Source organism: Hylaeus volcanicus, chromosome 1 (genome assembly GCF_026283585.1).
Source record: "Hylaeus volcanicus isolate JK05 chromosome 1, UHH_iyHylVolc1.0_haploid, whole genome shotgun sequence".
Classification (NCBI taxonomy): Eukaryota; Metazoa; Arthropoda; class Insecta; order Hymenoptera; family Colletidae; genus Hylaeus; species Hylaeus volcanicus.
The window spans coordinates 938,494-961,945 of NC_071976.1; the positions used below are offsets into that span (position 1 = coordinate 938,494).

At 31.1% G+C, this 23,452-nt stretch overlaps 6 protein-coding genes across 14 annotated transcripts; 3 read left to right on the plus strand and 3 right to left on the minus strand.

Moving 5' to 3' along the window:
- Positions 1-116: 116 nt before the first annotated feature.
- On the minus strand, positions 117-2,203 carry LOC128884619 (60S ribosomal protein L10a). Its single transcript, XM_054138109.1, has 5 exons — positions 2,049-2,203; positions 1,550-1,705; positions 881-1,029; positions 470-642; positions 117-353 (listed from the first exon to the last, which is right to left on the minus strand). The coding sequence occupies exons 1-5, from the start codon at positions 2,051-2,053 to the stop codon at positions 183-185; spliced, it is 654 nt and encodes a 217-aa protein (XP_053994084.1). The 5' UTR covers positions 2,054-2,203; the 3' UTR covers positions 117-182.
- A 360-nt stretch (positions 2,204-2,563) lies between these two features.
- LOC128875340 (TBC domain-containing protein kinase-like protein) lies at positions 2,564-6,462 on the plus strand. Its single transcript, XM_054120852.1, has 14 exons — positions 2,564-2,819; positions 2,939-3,151; positions 3,222-3,471; positions 3,557-3,785; positions 3,861-4,135; positions 4,207-4,353; positions 4,428-4,548; positions 4,612-4,773; positions 4,837-5,014; positions 5,154-5,360; positions 5,439-5,698; positions 5,782-5,909; positions 5,989-6,151; positions 6,219-6,462. Exons 2-14 carry the CDS (start codon positions 2,947-2,949, stop codon positions 6,324-6,326), a joined length of 2,433 nt encoding a protein of 810 aa, XP_053976827.1. The 5' UTR covers positions 2,564-2,819; positions 2,939-2,946; the 3' UTR covers positions 6,327-6,462.
- A 125-nt stretch (positions 6,463-6,587) lies between these two features.
- LOC128875330 (uncharacterized) lies at positions 6,588-10,846 on the plus strand. Of its 2 annotated transcripts, XM_054120839.1 has the most exons (8): positions 6,588-8,427; positions 8,500-8,837; positions 8,916-9,112; positions 9,187-9,522; positions 9,583-9,902; positions 10,189-10,366; positions 10,431-10,646; positions 10,714-10,846. In XM_054120839.1, the coding sequence occupies exons 1-8, from the start codon at positions 6,746-6,748 to the stop codon at positions 10,834-10,836; spliced, it is 3,390 nt and encodes a 1,129-aa protein (XP_053976814.1). In that variant the 5' UTR covers positions 6,588-6,745; the 3' UTR covers positions 10,837-10,846. The 2 variants fall into 2 exon arrangements, with proteins under 2 accessions (XP_053976814.1, XP_053976806.1); XM_054120831.1 differs by having other exon boundaries at positions 9,187-9,902.
- A 307-nt stretch (positions 10,847-11,153) lies between these two features.
- On the minus strand, positions 11,154-14,771 carry LOC128875349 (apoptosis-inducing factor 1, mitochondrial). 2 transcript variants are annotated; one of them, XM_054120870.1, is made up of 12 exons: positions 14,400-14,771; positions 13,849-13,953; positions 13,655-13,767; positions 13,458-13,518; positions 13,222-13,373; positions 13,021-13,151; positions 12,776-12,951; positions 12,523-12,714; positions 12,243-12,436; positions 11,913-12,165; positions 11,403-11,842; positions 11,154-11,341 (listed from the first exon to the last, which is right to left on the minus strand). In XM_054120870.1, the coding sequence occupies exons 1-12, from the start codon at positions 14,488-14,490 to the stop codon at positions 11,270-11,272; spliced, it is 1,980 nt and encodes a 659-aa protein (XP_053976845.1). In that variant the 5' UTR covers positions 14,491-14,771; the 3' UTR covers positions 11,154-11,269. The 2 variants fall into 2 exon arrangements, with proteins under 2 accessions (XP_053976845.1, XP_053976835.1); XM_054120860.1 differs by having other exon boundaries at positions 13,655-13,953.
- Positions 14,772-15,495: 724 nt separating this feature from the next.
- Positions 15,496-19,173, plus strand: LOC128873553 (T-complex protein 11-like protein 1). 7 transcript variants are annotated; one of them, XM_054117194.1, is made up of 9 exons: positions 15,496-16,052; positions 16,296-16,409; positions 16,760-16,879; positions 17,159-17,278; positions 17,373-17,667; positions 17,746-18,264; positions 18,390-18,574; positions 18,660-18,826; positions 18,902-19,173. In XM_054117194.1, the coding sequence occupies exons 2-9, from the start codon at positions 16,399-16,401 to the stop codon at positions 19,165-19,167; spliced, it is 1,683 nt and encodes a 560-aa protein (XP_053973169.1). In that variant the 5' UTR covers positions 15,496-16,052; positions 16,296-16,398; the 3' UTR covers positions 19,168-19,173. The 7 variants fall into 7 exon arrangements, with proteins under 7 accessions (XP_053973169.1, XP_053973161.1, XP_053973185.1 ...); XM_054117186.1 differs by having other exon boundaries at positions 15,496-15,974; XM_054117210.1 differs by lacking the exon at positions 16,760-16,879 and having other exon boundaries at positions 15,498-16,052.
- A 270-nt stretch (positions 19,174-19,443) lies between these two features.
- LOC128873519 (regulator of telomere elongation helicase 1 homolog) lies at positions 19,444-23,139 on the minus strand. Its single transcript, XM_054117148.1, has 8 exons — positions 21,745-23,139; positions 21,459-21,665; positions 21,225-21,387; positions 20,893-21,150; positions 20,581-20,820; positions 20,001-20,498; positions 19,803-19,947; positions 19,444-19,720 (listed from the first exon to the last, which is right to left on the minus strand). The coding sequence occupies exons 1-8, from the start codon at positions 23,127-23,129 to the stop codon at positions 19,635-19,637; spliced, it is 2,982 nt and encodes a 993-aa protein (XP_053973123.1). The 5' UTR covers positions 23,130-23,139; the 3' UTR covers positions 19,444-19,634.
- Positions 23,140-23,452: the final 313 nt, after the last annotated feature.

The following is a 23,452-nucleotide window of genomic DNA, read 5'->3' on the forward strand; positions in this document are numbered from 1 at the left end:
TCAAGTGAACAATAGAAATAAATCGCTAAACAATATTTATTAAACATCTATTCTATGTAAGCGGAATTGATTCCGCTAGTAAAAGTATAACAAATTGTAACAAAAAAAGCACACAATTTATTAATTTTCAATTCTTCTTTTATTTGTTCAATATACATCCAAAAGCGTCTATACCAATTCATTTAGTATAGTCTCTGAGGAGGTCCCATAGAAGATTTGATGTGAAGCGAACGCACATTCTGCCAATGTTTCTTTAACAATGAAACCAAAAAATTGATCGACAGATGTACGTTCTGTACCAATTCGTCTGGAGTCATTTCCACGTGTCCTACCGCTACCGATAGACACAATACCTAAAAATAAATTTTTTAAATACACGTTTAACAGTTTCTCTGTACAGAAATTTTGGCCGTCGGTAGTCGCAATAAAGCAGTAGAATTTAAATAATTTTCACAACTCGAAAATGTACCTTTTTCATTTGAAACTTGATCGTGGCTTTTACTTCATCGATCTTTCCAACCATTGATTCCTGATGCGACAGAAGACCGGGGAATTTACCAGCCTTGTTAAGACCAGGACCAAGAATACGCGGAATTTGCTTGATTAAGGACTCGCTAGCCAAGAAAGCATCGTACTTTTTAGCTATAAAAAAGTCAACATTAAATTTCTAATTACATTTAAATATGTAATTAAAAATAATTCGAAAACGTGTCTCGACACGGATTGAGGTGCGAAGCAATAGAAAACGACGCCCTCACCGAGTGCGGAATTTACTCTTCTTCCATTCGACAACCACAGCTACGACGATTTTCTAATAACAATGGTGCTTTTTTGGAAGACATAAAATATCAAATTTATAAAACTAGAGATCTCAAATTACCTAATTTTTTAACAAGTTTTTTGTTCTTGTTCAATTTTTTCAATGCCTCTGCATCCATATACGGAATATTATTAGCCTTAGCTTCATCGCAATGTTGCTGATCACCCAGAACACAAACTTGCATCTTTGGTCTTGGTATATTTTTTAATCTTTAATAAAAACAATTTACAGAGTTAATTACAAAACTAGCATCTTCTATAGTAATATATCTTTGTATCTCTTAAATAACTCAATCAATTTATATGATAATCTTTTTCAAATAAAGTTCAAAATATATTTGTTAATTAATTTTTAAAGAGTTGAAAATACAATCATCAAAGTCAATGTTCTCAGCATTACTTAAATAATCCACATAAATCATTCAGATAATACATGCAATGTAATTTACCATCATGGAACATTGGTTTCAATAATTGAATCAATTAAATTCTGACCACATTGTAGGTTAAAACTTACCAGCAGGATCATGAGTCATGATCCTGTAATAAAAATAACGGTAAAAAACCTCCCCAATTTATTTAAGACCCTGGGTAAAGGTCCGCATGGGTAAAACCCAGCTTCCTGACTTTACATGAGGCAACCTTTTCAGATGTTAGTAAAAAAAAAAGATAACTTTACTAATTAACATTTAACGTTGAAAAGAATCCTCAATGTCAGGTAGAAACATACTTGACAGTGCCTGAGAAACGTTTGTCCTTCTGTGGGTCATAATTCTTCAAACCGATTTGGAGTTCCACAGTTTCTAAGAATTTCCTTTTTTTATCTTGTGAGTTTTGAATAACTGAATTCACGCATTCGTACAATGTATCACGCGATACTTTGGACCTGTGGGTTAAATTGATCATCATACATTTTTACCACGTGTGCAATGAATGAATTTTTATTCGACTTTATCTATATTATATGCAACTCAGATTTCAGTAATAATTACTATTGATATAATATTAAATAAATAAAGCACAAAACAAATAAAGTTGTGAATACAGAAGACACCATGAGTATGGTGTCGATGTTGTACAATATTCAAGTATCGTAAGATTTGAAAACACGTTTATTTAACAAAAATATTAGTAAGTACATTTAAAGATTATTGTAAATGAAGTACTTTTAATAAGAAGAAAGCAAGTAAACGTGGGATTGTTGAAATATGGACAGATTAAATACTCACGTCATTTTTTATTGCTGGTGGAACTCAGACACCAAGCGAAGAGAACCGACCCACTGCTCGACTGAAACCGGAAAGAAATGGATCGCCTAACCAAGCAGTGCTGTGACCATGGCCGCGATGTGTGCGCATGCGCGGTCGAGAGCAGGACCGTGCATAGGCTAATGCTATGGTTGCAAAAATATAAATGCCTCTCAAGACGTTATTTTGAGTTATATGAAACTAATATTTCGTTTCAACAATTGTTTCATCATTCTTTCTTTAATTTCTCTATGCATTTTTAAAAAAATTATAAACTTGTTTTAAATAAATCGAACAAAGTATCATACGAACCCGTATTTACTAGATCAAGATACTTTACTAACTTGGTTAAACATAGACTACATAACATGTAATTTACCTTTATAGATAGTAACACGGATACCTATTTTGAAATATTTTGCATAGCAGTTTATGAAATTGACACAAGTGGCGCACCGAGTATTTAAATTCTTTTCTGCTTTATGTTTATGCTCAGATTCCAACAAAGTGGGTGTTTCAGGGTGTTCTTGTCATGTTTCGCGATAAACAAAACGAATAGACAAATTTACTATTTGAATTATTTCACAAATAATTCAATAATTCAACCATGAGAAAATTTAAACCTAAGAAATCGTCCAACGTATTTCTTTTATAATAACACAGTGGTTTTCGTAAACATTGTTTCGAGGTTAAGAATATAAATTCTTGTTGACCTATGTTTTGGAATTGCCTAAAAACATATTAATAAATTGAGTACGTGTATTATTTAAATATTTCTACGTTTTATCTCGTATGAAATTTGTCGAACTATAGCATAAAAAATATTTGCTATTATATCGAATTATTTTTAAAAATTGTCGTCTTAATTGTAGACATAGAAATGTGTCCAGCACTTTTAGAAAATGAAGAACGCTGTTTTGGTGGAATAACATTCTTTGCACAAAGTCACCCAGTTGAAGTTTGTGGTAGCAATGGTCTACCTCTTACACCGAATTCAATAACCATATATGGAAAGTCTCAGTTCTTGAAGACTATACACCATCCAAATTTATCAATTTATCTTGATATAATTAGAAGTAAACATGGTAAAAATCACATTTATTAATTCTATGATCTAATCAATCTGTGATTTAAATTAAATTAATTTCTTTATAGAAAGAATAGTGGTGGTTACAGAGTACAATGGAGATCCATTAAGCAATAAGGAAAACTTAGGAATAGATGATATTATAAAAATAACATTTCAATGCTTATTAGGTTTACAAAAAATGAATGCATTAGGTTTAGTGCATAGACATTTAAACCCTGAAAATATACTCATTAATAAGAGCGGAAATGTACAGTTATATAATTTTGGTCTGTACTATATGACAGATAATGGAAAAAATGTATCTTTTCCTATTGGGTATGTATACATAAAAAATGTATTAACTCAAGAATCAATGTGTGTTTCATTTCAATAATTGTTATTTACCTATGTTTATTTATAGGTATCCAAAATACACAGCACCTGAAGTATTTTTGAGTCCTGGTATTAGTAGTCCAAAAGTGGACTCCTGGTCTTTGGGTATAATTATTGCTGAATTATTATTAGGAAGACCAATTTGGCCAGGTGTAAAGTTATCTCAATGTTTGCGAAAAGTTCTTAGTTTAATACATTGCGAAACTTCCGTATTTGAACGCCTAGCGAGAGAAACTAATTGCTATAGCACTTACAAGGTTGTAATTTTCCTTATTACGATATTACAACTGTTTATTAATTTTTACAGTAATACTAATCTAGTATTGTATCAGGAATTGCCTGATAATGTAATAGAATTTATAGATTCCTGTCTTCAAATTCATCCTTCGAAACGTAAAATACCAGAGCAATTGTTGAAACTGCCGATATTTGAAGAGTTTTTATTAAATAATGAAAATGAAAAAGAAGAAAATCTTTATAAGAATGTTATTGTTAGGAAAATGGACGAATTGTATTATTTATGGCAGCTGGCGGGCGGAGACATTACCGTGGAATTGAAAAAACAAGGATTGATCAGATCAAGACCACCTATTTTATCTATTCCAAAGTAATTATAAGAATATTATAAGTATCGCATTTCACAAAACTGAAGAATGGTCTAATAATTTCTCTCTTTAGTTTAGTTATACTTTTAGGTCAAATATTTGGTCGTAGAGATAGCGCTGGTTTGCTTGATCTACGCGTAATCAAAGTTCCGCTCGATACACTGCGTCAACGATTATCTCACATTCCGTATATAGCAAATTATCCATGGTTAACAAATCAGTAAGTATAATGATGATAAATATAAAATTAACTTCTCTTCAAATGTTACTAATTGTTTACGAATTTCTTTACAGAATGCGTGTTCAATCGCAAGAAGATTTAATAGATGCTGCCTCTCAATTACCTTTAATCATAAGAGAGAGGGATACAGAATATCAATTTCATAGGATTGTTTTATACGATAGATTACTACAGGTATTTGTATTTGAAATAATTCAAGATTTTTATTATAGTAAAGATGGTACAATATAATTTTAGGTCTACCCAATAACCCGAGAAGCAATCATAGAAGAAGCCCACAAAGATATACCACCACCTGTTAGAGGATCTGTTTGGGCGGCTTTACTTGGTATTACTGGTGACATTCAGAAACGGTATGACATGATCGATAAGGAAACACCCACGCATACAGATCGGCAGGTAATGAAATAAAAATTTGTTTGTTATCTATATTGATACTTAAGGTTATTATTAATTTCATAGATAGAGGTAGACATACCGAGGTGTCATCAGTACAGCGAATTATTATCATCTGGGGCAGGTCATGAGAGATTACAGAGATTACTGAAAGCATGGGTTCGGAATAATCCGCATTACGTTTACTGGCAGGGATTAGATTCGCTAACAGCTCCGTTTCTCTATCTTAATTTTGACAACGAAGGTAATAAAGTGAATAGGGGAACTCCGGGAAAAATGTGGTTTACCCCATCTTGCCCAGTCATCAACCCGTCTTGCTCGGAGTTCCCCTACATTTATACACGATATGTTGTTTTCAAATTAAATAAATATTTTCATTTCAGCTAGGGCATTTGAATGTTTATCCGCATTTATTGCAAAATATCTTCATAAATTCTTTTTGAAAGACAACTCTGCCATTATACAGGAATATTTAGGAAAATTTTCACAAATTATAGCATTTCATGATCCACAGTTGGCTAATCATCTTAGATCGATTAACTTTGTACCGGAATTGTTTGCTATACCGTGGTTTTTAACAATGTTTTCGCGTAAGTTTATAGTACTAATGTTAACATTATCTAAAGAATTAGGAAAAGTATTATTTACTAATATATGTATATTTTTAGATGTATTCCCACTTCACAAAATACTCCATTTATGGGATAAACTTCTGCTAGGCGATTCCTCGTTTCCACTTTTAGTTGGCTTAGCAATATTAAAACAGTTGCGCGATTCACTTTTAACTTCGGGATTCAACGAATGTATTCTTTTATTCTCGGATCTTCCTGAAATTGATATAGAATTATGTGTTAAAGATTCTATGACGATGTATCAGAATACACCAGCCAGCATTACATATAGAAAACATCAATTTCACCAACCAAAGGTATAAAAACACATTTCGAATGTACCATACTACATATTACATAATTTTTTTAAAAGTTTAAATATAGGTGTATTGCATTGTAGGATGTAGATTGGCCGGAATCGGAACCAGGAACTGAAAAAGTGCCGAGAATTAGCGTAGACGATTTTTTACATTTATTAGATACTACTTCTGAGAGATTAATAGTCGTCGATATACGTAATAATATACAGTAAGTATCCTATTCCTACAGATTAATTTATAACTTACTAATTATTAGTACTTTAGTCGTAATCATTCTCGTTCTATAGATTTGAAAGAAGCGCTGTGGCGGGAAGTATCAACATTCCATTCACAAATGTACAACTATCCCAAACTCAAATTGAAACTCTTGGACCACATGCCAAACCACTTGCAGAAAATAAAGATAGTATTGTCGTAGTTATTGGCCCTAATGATCAAAATAATGCCTTGGTAAAAATCATACAATTCAATTAGCAATGATCCGTGAACAGTATTGAAATTAAAATGTCTTCTATAGTTTGCAGATTTTCTTGTGAAACGTGGAGTTATAGGAGTGTGTACCTTACGAGGAGAAATTCATGCGTTGCGATCAAAGTCTTCAAATGTTAAAGTAGTTGCGCGTTAAAAGTAACATTTAATTATTACAGATATGTAGAAGTCTATGTTTGTACATGTACATATATATATAAATATTAATTTTATTGTGTTACTTGTATATCTATACATTTTTACAAAGTTATAAATATTGTAAATGATTATTATGTCATTTTGTTATTAATTATTATGACACAACAATTCCGTTATAAATAAGTGGTTGTAAGCACGAGGCATGCCTTATAAAACAGAAACTGTGACTTTGTTACGCTACATAAAGGATATTATTCTATAACACCTACATCTACCCTAACTGGTAGTCATAGAAACTGAGTCAAAACATTCGAACTTTAATGCACATTTGCACATGCTTCACTTACGTTTAACCATTAGTCTCAGTTAAAAGGGCTAAGCATGATTTTGTAAATACATTTAAATCATCTTGCGAGCATGGAGAATAATATTTCTCCGAATCTCCAAAAATCTATAAAAAAGTATTTAAAGAAACAGTTTGAAACTAGTGTACAAAAATCATTGGAGGAAGGTGAAGACTGTACCGATATAGCACAAAGGATAATACAGTCGAAGGAAATGTCTGTTTTGTTGAATTCTATAAGAGCTACAATTTTCGAACAATCTAATTCAAGATCTGCGTCGACTGTGATTTCTGAAACTCGACCTTTGTCATCCCTTTCATGCCTTAGCGATCAAACAAGTGAAGATTGGAACTCGCCTCTAAATAATGATGAATATTATAGTATTATTGTTGATAAAATTAATCATGATAAACCTGCGCATGTTAGGTTAGCCGGTTACGAAGTTTTATTAAAAAATGATCTGTCAAATTTAAACAATAGCCCGGTGTGGGATTCGCTTAAAAAAGCTTTACTGGATAGTCTCGCAGACGAAAATAGACCTATTTTCGAAGCTAGTTTACAAGTACATGCAAAATTATTAAGTTGTTCGCAATCGCATGATGTGTACAGAAATTTATTAGATGCCTTTAACGCTCAATATCAATTGCGAAAAACATTCGAAATATTACCTACTTTAATCGCTGGTATTAATTTTAAATTTTTCTTGCACGAAAGAATCTTTCGTATTATACATTTAATAATTTGTTACCACAATGAAAAGCTAAAAAGTGCACGAAATCCTGATAAAACTACAGAAGAATTAATAGAAGAATTTATGACCTTTTTAAGTACACATGAATTTGGCGTTACAACACAAATACAAACAAAAACATTAAACATATTGAACATTATTTCGATATTAGATCCACGTGCTGACTGGAGTATGAAGTGGATTGTTAATCTTGCTACTAGAAGAATGTTTTTAAATGCATTAGGTAAATCACCGAGCTTGTTGCAGCATATAAGGAACTATGTAGAAAAAGAATTAGAGGATCCTCCTCATTCTATAACCATATCTATTTATGATGATCCAATGGAAGTTATTATTAATGGAAATACAGTAGAAACAGTAACTTATCTGCATTGTTTGTGTTTTGTATCGCAGCTTTGCGCTTACGAGGCAGGCAGAAAAGTTTTAGCTGAAAGTACATCCGAAAGTCAATTTTCGGATTTTCAATTCCTAACAGCTTCTTTGAAAGCTCTAAATAAATTATCCGTCGATACATTAAACGGTGTATACGATGTTTCCTGTTATGCTCTACAAATTATTTTAGACAAACCGACAATTTTATATGACTCTGAATTTTATCACATTGCATTATGTCATTTACCTTCTCTTCCTGAAAATAACATAAAAATATGGCCACACACATTAAACATTATTCTACAGATGTTGGATACAACAGATGGTTCTTTATTTCTTATCTCGGAATGTAAAGAACATACAGTTAATTTCGAAAATAATGTAACAAAATGTCCAGCCATGTTTATCATGGTAATAGCATCAAATATGTTGAAACAACCTTTTTCTATAATGAATGTTGAATATCTTCTTAAATTATTTAAAGTGATAGAAAAGCTATTCGATATATTCGATGTATACGAAATTATACAACATAAGATCGAGAAAGAATTTTATCCTGCTGTATCGTATTTCTATAATAAGTTAGATAAATCTTATTTCGAGAATGAAAATAAAGCACAACAGATAAATAGGTAAATTTTATTTTTCGGTGATCTTTTTCCATTGGTGAAATACGATAGTAAAAAATAAAATTTTATTTGCAGTGCGGTTAATACGCTACTGCTTAAAATGGTATCTATACCATTTGGATTGAAAGCTCTCGTTCAGGAATCATCGGTATTTCAGGAATTAATTGAAGGATCTGTTGCACCATTAAGAATGTCATGGTCATCAATGAAAGTTGTTAATTTCGTATCGCGTGCAGCATTTTTTCATTTAGGATATAGTCTACTTGCTAATCTCGCGCCACACGTTTTATCAACTTTGCTTTCGCAAACGTGTAACTTGGTAGAGGATCCACATTACTTTCACGATCCATGGAATCATGAAAATATTCAGACATTTCTTAATGTGTTAACACTATTTTCCCTTAATTTTAAATGTAAGAATAATACTGAACATTCATTTCATTTTTAGTATCAATTCGTTAATGTTAACTGTATATTTTAAATGTCCTTAGGTTTTTCTGCATTTATGACAAATACAAAAGAGTCGTACATTAAAGAGGAACAGAATCACCCACTTAACTTATTTGAACTGTTCAGAGATTCAGTAAATCCTGAGTCCAGTTATTATTACTTAGGACTTTTATCATTAGATACTGTAATCTGGAATTTGAATATTAATATATATTTAATAGAATTATTAAACTTTCAGGTATTGTTCAAGTGTATCTTATAAAGACATTTTAATTTTCTATGCATATTTTTTACAACATAAGTGTCCTTTAGAACATATTGTTGGAACATCAAAATTTAAACATGCAAGGAACTGATAACGAAGATACAAGTACGGAATACATCGATGATTATACTTTGTTACGACATAAAATTCTATCGAAAACATATTTTATTAAATGCAAGGATGAAGAAGAAAGCTCAAAATCGGAAGAATACGATTTACCAAAATTGCCACCCCCAAAAGTAGGCAAAAACGAATTCTTCTCGGAAACAGAATATAATACGGAATTAGAAAATTTACTACAAGAAGACAAGCCTGGATTATTAGACAGTAATTGGGTTCAGCAAGTCAGGGAAGCATATACAGAATCGCGTGATCCATTAAAGGTAATAAATATTTTTGTTTTACATGCATTCAATTATTATAACTATTTTCTTGTCCATCAGATTTCAGTATTGATTCAATTAATAGATCAAATGCAAAAAGCAATTCCGACTGCAGAATACGGAGAAAACTTTCAGTGGGAAGAAAGTGTATCGTCAAGTACCGATTTCTGGTTTGCAGAAGAGATCCACGGGATTGATTTAGTTCTGTCTTATGCAGAACATAATGATATCATGGAAAATACAATTGAAATGAAAGAAAAATTACAGGAATTTATCAATGCTTGTTATGCATTTATACAATATGAAAGACCAAAAAAATTCGATGGCTTCGATTGGTTTTTATCAACAGTGTTTATTATCTGTGAAGGAAATATCGGAAAGTGCGTATTAAGTTATTTTGCAATTTTGAATTTATATATTACATTAAAAGTAAGTGCCTCAGTTGACCGCGAGTATACCCTTTTGATAGTATTAGTAGTCAAATTGGTAGTATCTTTCAATAACAAAATGCAAGGTTACTCTAGCTAGTCAAATATCATCATTGGCAGGTCTCAGGTTGAAAACTTAGTCACCATTATTATAAAATTGAGTCTAAGAATGTTATCATCATTGACCTTTTTAAATGCCTTTAAAATGATACTTTACGGATATGATCGCTGATTACAGATGCAAATTATTTATTACGCAATTAATTCAGTTTCCGGTGACAATATTTTTATGGCCGAATTTGGGGAAGGTCATAGACAAAAGTGTTAAAGAAGAATGTGCTATACAATTTATGTTTATGCAACTCCTAGAAAGCATTGTTAGTAATGAATTTCCACATATAAAATTTGCACTCAAGGTATGTATATTACACAAATTACTTCAATGTATAGTTACTTTCTCCATTTAATTTATTTTACTAGAGTACTTTTGGAGTGGATTGGTCCTTAATATGTAACTTACTGATATCTCAGTGCTTTTTGGGTTTACTTCCTTGGCCTCAAATTATGCATTTTTTTGCGATTTGTGTACTATATTCGCCTGATTACATAATATACTACTGTGTATCGCTTCTGAATCATTGTCAACATACGATAATGCAACATGTGACAAATGGAAAAATGAATTTTGAGCATATGGTATGTAGATACTGTATATAATCTTTCCTACATATACTTGTATATATCTGCAATATTTTTTACATAGATATTGGACGATTATCAGTGCCATAACTATATCAGATTTATGGATACATTAGATAAAAGGTATGGGAATAGAATTTTACCGAAAGTATCTATAAAAAGATCTGATTCAATAAATGAAACGTGAACATGGAACGTTGTTACAATATTTTTGAAAAAGTTTACTTACATGCATATAATTCTCAATATACCTATTTCTCCACAAAATATGCTTTATTCATTATGCATGTGTATGTATATTAACAAACATTAAATTCTCATTTAATAACTAATAAAACAGTTTTTTATTTATCACCTAATAAAGTTTACATTTAATAGTGGTGTAAGAAACGGTATCTGAATGTTCATAAAAATGCCATCGTCTATAGATTTCTTCCGGAATTATTTTGTACGTAATATGTGCAATATTTATACATGGCATACCTTTTGAACTCAAGAATAATGTACTAGTTGTAGATTTTTTATTTGTAAAAATGTTTCAGAGTAATGGATAAAAAAAACCACGTACAGTAGTGACATGATTTTGTCACATATTTATCACATTTTTTACATTATCGGAATCAGTCATCGTGAATAGTAAACAGTTTCGCTACTTCGTTTAAATCATCGTATTTTGTACCCCTGGCAAGAACCTGTGGAAGATGCGTATGCGATTACCCTGTTCCTTATAGTTCATATGCCCCATACACTCACCTGCCTAGCAACTGACATTCGGTTGAAGATATTCCAAAGCACTATGCCAACTACGATATCATCTCGTAAATAGAAAATAACTCCCTTTCCAAAGTCATCGTATTTCTTGGGTTCCTCTGTTGTTGGCTTTGAATCATCGCCGACTGACTTATCAGTTTCTTTTGAATTGGTTTGTTCGTCAATGCTCTTAATCGTTTCCGATTTCACTTCCGCTTTTATTGAACTTTGAGTTTGAGTCGTATTCAATTTCTGTAAATCATCGCTCGAGGACAGAGTTGTTTCATTTGAATTAGAAGCAGACATTGATGAAACAACTGGCTCTGACGGTTTAGCAAAGACCCCTACAGTTGGCAGTGATGAATCCACAATACCGATCGCTTCGTATCCAACCTCTGGCCCTAAGTCGGACCAAAACATCGACTGATGCAGATATGGTTTTTCTAAACAAACAAAAATCTTTTAGTATCTTAATTTTGTATCACTGTAACATTTATTTTATTTTTCAATTACCTGCACCAGTCATATTTTCTCCTGCTAGTCTTCCCGAAATTACAGCATGATCATGATGTTCCACTCGTCTTCTACCAAGTCGAATATCGTGAAAGCAAGCTACATCTCCAGCAACCCAAACATTACTCCTTGCTTGTAATTCTGCGTTTACAAGAATGCCGCCTAGAACGGGATCTGTTTCTAAATGCGAATCTAACGCCAAACCGGTATTTGGTTCAACACCTACTGCTACAACTACTTGATCGGCATCAACCTTTTCATGGAAATAAAAAGAAACAGTTATTTATAGTGTCGCGATACGTTTACATAAGTCTTTGAATATAAACGTACAGTACGATTTTCTGAAAGAACGAGAGACAACTGTCCGTTCTTGTACGTATAATCCTCAACTTCGGAACTAGGAATACATTGAACACCTTCTAACATTGATTTCTTTGTTGCCCACTCGCTTAAATACTGTGGCAATACTTGATCCATTATAAATTTCTCTTTATATATTTGATACACTTTCTTGTCTTCGGATACTAAAAAAAAAAAATATAATTAACTATTTCGTTATATTGATTATTAATTAAACAATTGTATTAATAAAAAAAAGAGAAAAACATACCATTACGGGCAAGTGAACAAGCGAGTTCTGATCCGAGGAATCCTCCACCGATTACTACTATATTTTTATGTTTAGGGTCGTGTACGCTATCTTCTAAATCGAGAAAATCTTCTTTTGTTCTAAACGTTATAATTTTGTCTTTGAGATTATCTTCGATCGATTCGAAAATTGGAAGATTTTTAGGCGAGGCACCTACAAAAATATTCAAATTAAAAATACGTACATATTTTGAACAAAAATTAACTACACTTACCAGTTGCAACAAGACATTTATCGTACTTTATTTCGTAACCATCATCGAGTATTACAGTTTTATTTAGAACATCAATTTTCGTAACTTTCCAACCTGTAGCTACAGCCACTCCACCCTTATCAGACTCAACTAAACTACTGACATTCGAATAAAATTCCTGTGGCTCATAAAATATACTGTAACACAATAGATGCATTATATCTGTTGCTTATTTAATATATAAATCACTATTATGAATGAATTACCTTCTTTGTATTCCATTCCATTGCTTAAAAAGTAACTCTGCACTGGTTTTTCTATCTGTATTATACCAGAGTTCTTTGGATAATGGTGGCCTCATGTATGGAAAGTCTGTTTCTTCTGTTATTACTAAAACCTAAAGCAATTATTTAATTATTAACACTATGTAATAGCAAAATAAATGTACTGTAATAAATGCAATATACCTTAGCTTTAGGATCTCTAGATTTAATTGATCTAAATGCAGAAAATGCAGCAGTTCCACCTCCTATTAAAAGGTAAGGTACATCTTTAGGAATTGAACTAGAAGTAGAAGGAGATTTAAGTTTTTCCAATGATCTTCTGTGTCTTCTTTTTCCTAAATATTTATCATAAAAAATAATTAATTATGAGTTGTTACATGTTATTCAAAATTGAATAGATAGACTATAACTCAACTTACTCTTACTTACATCCGTCTGAGGATCTGATTTCTTTGATGTAAACCAATTTGTGGAAGATATCTATGGAATACATTTAAATAAAAGTATTAAAGGAAAAAGTAAGAAATATTTTTACGATTTACATTAAAACCTTGATTACAAGTTATTTTGAATACAAAATTAAAATATAATTCATGTAAGATCATTAATGATGTACCGCATAGATTGTAACTCCTGCTATAATTAACGTGGCCAATATTTTCCAATATGGTGGTGGTGGTGTTGGAGGTTTCTCATCACATTTTTGCGAATCAACTGGTTTTCCGCAAACTTCATAACAAGATGGTGGACAAGATGCATTAGGATGTAATTCACAGAAAGGAAGAGGTTTCTTTGGTTTGGAATACGTACTTTCAGGTACACATTCTTCAGGTTTTATGGTGGTTTCAGGGGACTTGTATGTTTTTTTGTTAGATGCATTATTGCTAAACCATGAATTATTAACTCTGACAATTCCTAGAAAACAATACAAAATTGTATACTAATAAAGTAATAATAGAAATATTGGAATATTAATCTCAAAGAAGTATGCGTATTATAAAAAATAATTGTAAAGCGTACGTCTAAGTGAAGAAAATATTAGTCATTTCCTATTAACTATACCACAGGATCGAACATATTAATAGAAATTGCACAATAAGTTTTTGAGGTTATGTCGCATGGTGTATACTTCAAATGGCACATGCCGTATGAAATTTTAAAGGAATATTAATAAATAATTGTTATTACAAGGACACGTATTTACGTGTCGATAATTATCAAATTTAAATATTTACTACAAGCATTACAATAATTAACCAAGTATTAATTGAAAACTTAATCGAAAAGTTGGAAGTTGAGAGAGTTTATCAATCGAATTATGGAAAGATATTTCTTCGAAAAGTTATCGTGCAGATGCTTACCAATGTATTTTAAAGGTTGACAGAAATTATTAAGGTGCGATTGCCTTGTAAGTTTTGGCAATCGTCCGACAACTTTACTAAAGCTTAACATTTTTGACGGGCCAATTTTGGCCTTATGCAATATGGTGGTGGCGCGTGCGGCCGGTTCTGTTCAATTCTGTTGTCCACGCGCACGACTGGAAGTCGCTTTACCGTTTTCTCATTACTCTCAATTAACGTGGAACACTCCATTACCTCATTTCTTTGCAACCAAGTTGCCGTGCTTACGATTCATCAATTTTGAAACACTTTATCAGAAATTTGTTTGTGCAACGTTAAAAAGGAACGTGCAAATTTATTAAAACCTGTATTAATACATAGATAGGTAACGAATGACAGCCGCGCAGACAGCGCGCTACAATCGCGCGAGTTCATTTCAGTTCAAATCTAATATATATATGGCTGTGGTTGTATACGTATACAAAAGCTAAACATACTTATTAACCATTTATTATGATAAACAAATACTTTAAGTACTTAGCCTAGTCTCTCATATATAAGAGTTCTCTGTATGTGGGTTTTAGTACTCTTGACGCTAGATGATGCCACTAACAATAAGTCATTGTGTTTATCAGAACATAATACGAGCAACTCCTGTTGGAATTTATGGAGTCTGTATCTTCGTATTTTTAGATCAGGTTTGGATCTAAGTAAATAATTAATACTCTATGCAAATAAATTATTCGAGTATAACAATATTTTGAGATTTTGTAAATTGTTCAATTTACAAAACTCCGAAGAAAAATAGAATTATAAATGAAAATTGCATATGTATATAATTATGTGGATAAATTATAACATAGAGATAGGCATTGAAATAATTTTACAGACAAAACACACTTTTTATAACTAAAAAAAAAGGTTTCCCTGGTTTTAGCAGCAATCGTTGCTATGAGATCATACGTTGTTTCCTGTAGCTACAGCACTGTGCGCTCAGCTTTTCTCGACGCGTGCGCGCGAGTGGGAGCCAAAATCTGGTAACACTGACTATGCAACTTTGTTCAAGCTCAAGGTGAACAACAATGAGTCATATCACCGTCTAAGGAAGACAATGCCACGCACACTTTGAGACTTTCCAGTTTTATATGTTATTATTGTCTCGATATGATTACGAATTGTTATTTTTAAATTCATGTTATCGTACGCATGAACATACGTCGAAATTCGTAAACAATCTTTATTCATAGAATCAATTAATTTACATATACTGCGATACAAATGCTCAATTCATGAGTAGTATACATACATCTTTAAACATTTAAATATTAGAGAATAAAAGAGACAATTAGAGCAATTTGAATAATATTTATTGAGAAAAAAAGGCAATTCGCAGATGACGCTACTGTTTCGATATAGATGCCTAACTTCACTGTTGAATGTTAACCTAAAAAGTTGTAAATACACAATCCACAGCTGTTTGGGACACAACTCATTTCTTGACACGATGATTTATTCGTAAAATTATTAATGAATTTACCATAGGAATACAAATTTTTTGTAATGAGCCTTCAAATATTTTAGTGAAGTATTAAACAAGTGAGATTTCGTTTTTATACGTTTCCAGTTTTTAGCGAAAGTGCAACTGCGTCTTTGTAATTATATTAAAAATTGAAGGTAGTTCAATTTAAATAATCAGCGTCGTAGTGTTTCCAAGTTTTTTAAAGAAAATATATTTTTAAAGTCATCTTATGAACAAACATTCGTTCAGCTTTGTTTGTAAACAGATTAGTAAATGCGTAATTGTATTTAATTGTATAACTTATAACTATGAGGCAGGTTGTTGTAAATAAAAATAATATGCCAATCCTTTAAAATGAAGAAGGAAGGGTACTTCTTATGTGGATGTTCTTTTTATAGACAAGGTTTGACCTCCTTCTTTAAGCGAAGCAGTGCATTCAACTGCCAGCTGCTGCTGAATGCAGATCTTAGTACAACAAAACATTTCAATCTAATACCAATCATGGCAGACAGGTATGTTTTCTAATCTAATATTTTAAAACATATATAGAAAACTATATATAAATTATTTAATTCTCCTATGTTATTATAATTATATATTAATTATTATAAAAAGGTACTACCATTTTTGGAGAGAAATTTGAATTCACTACTTCATAGTAAAAGAGGCATTACTTCACTGATATGCAATGCATAGATGTTTTCATTTTCTATTGTTAAATTTATGATATTTCACATCTTAAAGAAAAACTGTCATTATAATTATATATCAACAGTAATGCTCCTATTATTCTTAAAAGTGTTTTCATTTAATTTCAAGTAAAGTTAATCATTATGCACACAATTAAATGATGTTTTATTAGGAATAAAATTTTGGTTGGTGCTGGAGTAATATGGGGTATTACTCTTTGCTGTCTCTTCATTAGTCGCAAACTTCCAGGGTCAATGGGATTATTAAATTTCATTCCTGGTATTTTATTTTGGTCAGTGTGCCTTTGTGCATAACTATTTATATAGTTTCTTTGTCTTAATCCTAATATATTAATTATAGCTTTATCTTCTATATTAATTATAGAGTTATGTGTGAATAAAATCTCCCAATTTCAATATTTATGTTTGTCACTAATATAACAAATGATTATTAATATTACATTTCTTTAAACATGGTAATGTTTAATGTTTTAATAATATCTACTGTGTTATCTGTTACAGTAAACATAAGCTTTGTTAAATATTTTAATATAACAAGATATATTTTAAAGGAACCAAAAAATGGAAAACAATGAAGAACAGAAATGTAACATAAATGAAGCTAGTACATCTACGCCTTTAGATTGTCAAACTAATTCCAACACTGATACAGAAAAAGACAGTGCTACAGGGTAAATTATTCAATTGTTATTTAGGATTATTGCTTGCACGTTGTAAATAAATATTATGTAAATTAAAAAATAACGTTGTTTATGATTTGTATAGACAAAAAATACCAAATTTTACGACAGCTGGATTAATAGGAACATCGCCGCCGAAATTTGTTCCGCTCGAAGAAATCATAAAAGTCGCTAATGACATGCAAAATATGACTTTAGCTCACGAAATTGCGTTGGACAAAAATTTTCAATTACAAAAATTTGAACACGAAGATGGCACATTTTACAAGAGAGTCAAAGATATTATGCATACCGCGTTTTGGAACTTGTTAGCCGAGCAATTAACTGAAGATCCTCCGATCTATACGCAGGCATTGGTTTTATTAAACGAAATTAAAGAAGTAATATGTTCATATCTATTTTACGAAGTAATACAATATTTGCGTATTTTTGAATAACTTTTTTTTTCTTTTTTACAGATTTTAGATGAATTAGTGTTGCCACATCATGCAAAAATACGAGAAAATTTAAAGGAGGTGCTTGATGTAGATCTAATTAAACAGCAAGCAGAAAAAGGTGTTTTGGATTTCCATCATTATGCACAATATGTGATTTCAATTATGAGTAAAGTATGTGCGCCAGTAAGAGATGGAAAGATTAGAGAGCTCAGTCAAAAAACAGATGTTATCGAAATATTTAAAGGTATAATGGAAGTATTGCAACTTATGCAACTTGATCTGGCAAACTTTACTATTACTATGATGAGACCAAATATAGTTGCGTCGAGTATCGAATATGAAAAAGCAAAGTTTGCTGAATTTTTAAAAATTTGTGCAAATGGTTTGCCATATACAGAAAAATGGTTATTAAGGCATTTCGATCCTACAAAAATCAAGGATAGTTCAGCAGATGTTAATGCTGTGAGACAGATCACACATTGTCTTTTAGCTGAAGCATATCTTGATCTTCTAGAGTGGGATTTCACTCCAGAAACAGAAGTATGTTTAGGAGAATTAATTTGTATTCACAATGCAATTCATCTAGAATGACGCATGTTTTAATTTTATATTTTTAATGTAAATAATTTCATAAATATTAATTTTATTATATATTCTTCTTTTAGACATTGATGCTCGACCAAGATAGATTACTAGAATTGCGTGATAAGACCAGTAGGTTAAGTATTATAGGCGCCGTAATATTGTTAGCAAACAATACAGTGGGTGCGCCAATTCATGGAGTATCGAGTTTTAAAATGAATATTAAACAACATCTTAATGTGCTGTTAGAATCTGTGCATTCAAACAAGTATGTACAAAATAACCTAAAAGCGACTAACAGATAATCATAATCCTTCGAATTATACACTGAATTTTATTTATCCCGTTGGTAGGGATTTGGAAATAGTAATGCCGAATATTGTATTGCAAGTGAAAGCAGACGTAAGAACAACATTGGAGGAGATTGGTATTACTCACTTATCTCCAGAGTTGGAAACATTATTAGAAGGACAAATATTGGAACTCGTTAAACCGGAAAATAAGATTAGGCATCTTATAAGTAAGTGATGCAAATTCTAATAATTATACTATTTGAATAATTTTGTTATCTCGTCCATTTTTTATACTTTTACAGAATTGAGAATTCGACAATTTTTACAAAAGATAATATTGTCAAAATCTACGGCACCGCAACAAGTGCCGCCAGGACTTTCATCGCTTCAGGAAGAGTTAACAGCCATAGCAGCTCAATTTTTAATAGTTATTTCTCATAATCGCAGCGTATTTGGAGAGTACTATCAAGAAATTGTGACCAATGCTATTAAAAGAAAAGAAGCTGATAATAACAAAAATGTTGATAATAATATAGACGCAAATGAAGTTGATACCATGAAGTCGTAAAAAGAACTGCAATTTTTAACCAACCTTTGTAAGGCAAACATTAATGTTATATGTTGATTAAATAACATATTTATTTAAAATAAGTGATATACATATATGTACATTATTATATCTTTATTTTAAAGTATTAATGAAATATTATTTTTAGACTGTCTAATAATATGCTGCCACGTAATTATAAGATGTACTAATATAATACTATAAAATATGTAATGAAATTAAATAATTGGATAACATTTAATTATAATTTATAGTTACCTAATTTTTGTTTTAATTACTAAACGTTTTAATAATAATAATAATAATAATAATACATTCACCTTTACATTTATTTTATAATGTTATTTGTCGTGATTATAAACAAAAAATTAAACAATTTAAAAAACATGTAATACTTACTTAAAGCACACTTTTTATAAACATCCTATAAATTTAGAAATTATCAGTCTTTCCATTTTTTGCAATATTTAATGTAATATCTGCGTGTTTTGTAAACGTGTGACGCGAGTATCAAATGCATTGATATGTTGTTTTTTTAAAAAACGTTTAAACCCTACAAATTCATATATTCTTTAAATAATTGTACATACTTCGTAATATAGTGCAATTAGTCCTCATAATGATGTAAAACGTACCTATAAATAAATGAAATAAGCCTTCCTTCCGTGGAAATATATTTTCAAGTACTTTGAGCAACTCTTCGAGATCGCCCATCTTTGTATAGTCTTGTATCATTTTTGCAAATATTTTGTAATTAGTTTCCGATAAGGAACGTTTTACCTAAAAAAATATTTTGTTTATATGTTCGAACGTATGTAATAGATCGCGTTTACCTCTTTTAAGTATGTTTTGCCCAAAGCCTTTTTATCAGTATCATTGTTCGATTCTTGAGAGTTTTGTTGCGAATATTTCGAATTATCTATACTTGCTGTGTTCCCAGATGAAGTTGAAGGACCAGACAAGCACTCATTAAATTCTACAGGTAACATTTTTATTTTTCTTCTCTTTGTAATTGGTTCAATGGTATTCTTTGTTAGGTCACAGGTGACATAATTTTGCTTTAATTTGCAATCATTAAAATTAATTACGGGCTTTGACTCCGTTGCTAGAAGCTCGGAGAAATTCTTTTTCGTCAAACCATATGATTTGCTGTCCTTTCCATTTTCATTAGTATATGAGTCTATATTAAAAGTATCTTCTAACGAAGTCGTTGTTTCAGACATGTATTTTGTAACATTTCGCGCAGTTCGAGATACAGTTGTATCAAAAGATGCCGCCATTGCAGACACCGAAATATTATTACTTTTAGGCGGCATATTTGGTTGTGGTAGCTAAAAATTAAATTGTTAAAAGTTAAAATTTGTAACAATTTGTAACAAATTGTCACGTATTCTTACGAAGAAAAAAACATACAGTGTGTTCGGCATATTTAAAGAAATCTCTTAAATTCTTTGTAATTATTCCGAAATTAGTAAAGTTTTTAATATTAGGTCTCAACCAAGCAGATAAATGTTTTTTAAAACTTGGATTATCAAATCTACAATCACAAAGAATTATGGCTCCATAATCATTTTTATGACGTATTATTCGGCCAATAGCTTGATTAACAGCTCGCGATGCTTCAAGTTGATACCATTGCTGTCCAGACAAAGCCTATACAAAATAAAAGATAAGGAAAACATATTCGATACGTGATATTTCGATGCAAATTTGAGGTTCAATTACATCTTTGTTGTTACTCCTCATTTCTTCTAAGTATCGCTGTTTTAATATAACTCGTGGGTCTTTTAAAGGCGGAAATGGAAGACCAGTAATTAATACAGCTCTACCATTTGCATTAGCAAAATCGAGTCCTTCGCTCACTTTACCTCTACAGACGGCCATGAAGATGGCTCCTTTACCAGAAGGATCATTAATTTTTTCGCAATATTCGTTCATTATATTTATAAAACCATCTTTGTATTGTGATTCTACGTATATAGGCTGATAAATATAAAAAAATAATTTTGTTACATATTTAAATATGTCAAACCTTAATAATTATTAAAGATAATTACTTTATGGTCTGCAATTTTTGTCCATAAACCTGTGTTTTGCCATTCTTCTCTACACTTCTTCATTATTGGATATGAAGGGAAAAAAACTAACATACCATGAGGAATGAGACAACTAAAATTAAATATAGTTCGTCCAAGAGATGCTATATATTTTGGATCATTCCTAAAAGAAGTTGTACAATTCGAATAATATGTTAGATATACATTGTGTGAAAGTAGTTTTAATAAATATACCTTGTATTGAAAGAAGAATTTAATGAAAAACCATCAGGACCTTGGCTAAGAACGCCAATGCAGACTTGATCTCCTTTTACAATGTGTGGACTTTCCAATTGAACATCGATTGGTATCCCAAGTTCAGATATAAAAGGTTTTAATGGAGACAATGTACCACTTGTTAATACTATTGAACGTACACCTTGATCCATTAACTGCTGCATGCTTTATAAAATGTATGTGTTATTATATTTGGTATATACATAAAATAATATATTAATAATATATATGTAACTCAATTTACCTAAAACCAGGGCTGAAACACCAGTAACTAATCATTTTGCCTTCATTTTTTAAAGTGGTTTTCTTTGTTTCCCATATATCATGTTTATAATTCTTTTTTGTTTCCTCTAACTGAACATATACTTTATAACATTGTTTAATTTTTTCTCTATAGTATAAGCTACTAGCATTGCTGAATACAACTCTTAGCAGGTCACTGAATTTTTGGAGTGCATTACCTTTCCTTGCAAATGGAGAGGTACTTGTAGTTGTTAAATAAAGAATAATTTTGTCTAGTTTCTCTACTACTAGTTGCTCCTTGCCATGGGTTAATTGTGCCTTTTCCAACAATTCAAAAATATATCCACCAGGAAGTGTGTCTCCTTCATCGCGTTTTACTATTTTTATAGAGTCAATAGCCTTTTCCAGTTCTAAAAACATAGCTTTCAAAATGCATAAATCATCCGCAGTAAAATCTTTTTGTACATTTCCTGAATTTTCCATTAAAAAATCATTATTTGTAACATCATTAGCCATTTCTTCCATTACTGCTGTTACTTCATTAATACACATGGCAATATCTGTACTACATATCTGTAAGGATGCTGCCTCTTCGCATATTTTTTCAATATTGTGTGCTTCATCTATAAGAATAACATTGTTTTGCAGTTCTACACCTTGGGATCTGCGTGTTTTTACATCCAGTAAGTAATTATATGGCATGAAAATTATATCTGCATTTTGCTTAAGTTCTCTGGATAAAAAGTATGGACAACATTTGAATTTCTGGCCAGCTTTTACTAAATCCTCTATATCTAATACTTCTTGTTTGAACAAAGGTTCCTCTTTCCTTGTCTCAACATTATTATAATAAATACATGTTCTAGTTTTAACTTTGCAATGACACATATGTATTTTATTGGAAGTATTAGTCTCTTTGGAAACTTCTGGATGAATACACATTTGATCTCTAGATCCCAATACTGCCACGTTTACATGTTTATAAGAACTTCTCTTTAACTCCTGTATCGCTTGAGACAGTTGTGAATGTGTTCTGGATGCATAGATAATTTTTGGTGCTGTCCAGTTAAAACTAGAAGAAGGCTCTGAATTGCCTGCAGCTTCTTTAAGTCCATTACTTAATTTTTTAAAGAAATGTCCTCCAAAATTTGGTGTCTCTATGGCACCGACTAATGACCCTGCCTGCAATTGGGCTTTTTTGGTTAATAGCCAACTTAAAGAGGAACACAAAAGGCTAAGAGTCTTTCCTGTTCCAGTTGGAGATTCTAGAACACCATTTTTGCTATTCTGAAGACACTCTATCACTTTTGCCATGTATTCCTCTTGAACAGAATATGGTTTGAAAGGAAAATTAACGATAACATTATTAATCGTTACTTCGGGCATCGTATCGTTATAAGTTTCCCACTATTTCTATAACAATGTCTTTATAATATAAGAAATATCGAGTAATTAATATGAACAGGAACATTAGCTTTGCGTTCCCGCCAAATTTTCAGCTGATCTCGATTCTATATCTTACGATTCTATATATACATACACATATATATACACATATGTGTATATTGAATTTTTCTATTATAATAACGTAGTAATAAAAATTACATAGGGGGTTGTTTGAATATTGATATATGTATTTTATTTTTTCCATCGGAAAAAATGATATTCGTAGAGACGAGGAATCGAGAAGGTTTTATTGGTAACAAATA

What these genes read in the sequence shown, in the direction of transcription:
- LOC128873553 (XM_054117194.1), top strand. An exon ending in GAAAAAGACAGTGCTACAGG is followed by an intron (nt 17,279 to 17,372) that starts GTAAATTATTCA and finishes TGATTTGTATAG; the next exon opens with ACAAAAAATACCAAATTTTA. An exon ending in TAAGATTAGGCATCTTATAA is followed by an intron (nt 18,827 to 18,901) that starts GTAAGTGATGCA and finishes ATACTTTTACAG; the next exon opens with AATTGAGAATTCGACAATTT.
- LOC128875340 (XM_054120852.1), top strand. Translation starts at nt 2,947, where the DNA reads ATGTGTCCAGCACTTTTAGAAAATGAAGAACGCTGTTTTGGTGGAATA. An exon ending in AATGTATCTTTTCCTATTGG is followed by an intron (nt 3,472 to 3,556) that starts GTATGTATACAT and finishes GTTTATTTATAG; the next exon opens with GTATCCAAAATACACAGCAC. An exon ending in GATATACGTAATAATATACA is followed by an intron (nt 5,910 to 5,988) that starts GTAAGTATCCTA and finishes CTCGTTCTATAG; the next exon opens with ATTTGAAAGAAGCGCTGTGG.
- LOC128873519 (XM_054117148.1), bottom strand. Translation starts at nt 23,129, where the DNA reads ATGCCCGAAGTAACGATTAATAATGTTATCGTTAATTTTCCTTTCAAA. An exon ending in TTAAATATGCCGAACACACT is followed by an intron (nt 20,499 to 20,580) that starts GTATGTTTTTTT and finishes TTTAATTTTTAG; the next exon opens with CTACCACAACCAAATATGCC. An exon ending in CTTATTTCATTTATTTATAG is followed by an intron (nt 19,721 to 19,802) that starts GTACGTTTTACA and finishes ATGAATTTGTAG; the next exon opens with GGTTTAAACGTTTTTTAAAA.
- LOC128875349 (XM_054120860.1), bottom strand. Translation starts at nt 14,490, where the DNA reads ATGTTAAGCTTTAGTAAAGTTGTCGGACGATTGCCAAAACTTACAAGG. An exon ending in TCAACCTTTAAAATACATTG is followed by an intron (nt 13,954 to 14,399) that starts GTAAGCATCTGC and finishes ATTGTTTTCTAG; the next exon opens with GAATTGTCAGAGTTAATAAT. An exon ending in TTCTTTCAGAAAATCGTACT is followed by an intron (nt 12,166 to 12,242) that starts GTACGTTTATAT and finishes TTCCATGAAAAG; the next exon opens with GTTGATGCCGATCAAGTAGT.
- LOC128875330 (XM_054120831.1), top strand. Translation starts at nt 6,746, where the DNA reads ATGGAGAATAATATTTCTCCGAATCTCCAAAAATCTATAAAAAAGTAT. An exon ending in ATTTTCCCTTAATTTTAAAT is followed by an intron (nt 8,838 to 8,915) that starts GTAAGAATAATA and finishes AAATGTCCTTAG; the next exon opens with GTTTTTCTGCATTTATGACA. An exon ending in ATATAAAATTTGCACTCAAG is followed by an intron (nt 10,367 to 10,430) that starts GTATGTATATTA and finishes TTATTTTACTAG; the next exon opens with AGTACTTTTGGAGTGGATTG.
- LOC128884619 (XM_054138109.1), bottom strand. An exon ending in CGTTTCTCAGGCACTGTCAA is followed by an intron (nt 1,030 to 1,549) that starts GTATGTTTCTAC and finishes TTTTTATTAAAG; the next exon opens with ATTAAAAAATATACCAAGAC. An exon ending in AAAACTTGTTAAAAAATTAG is followed by an intron (nt 643 to 880) that starts GTAATTTGAGAT and finishes ACTTTTTTATAG; the next exon opens with CTAAAAAGTACGATGCTTTC.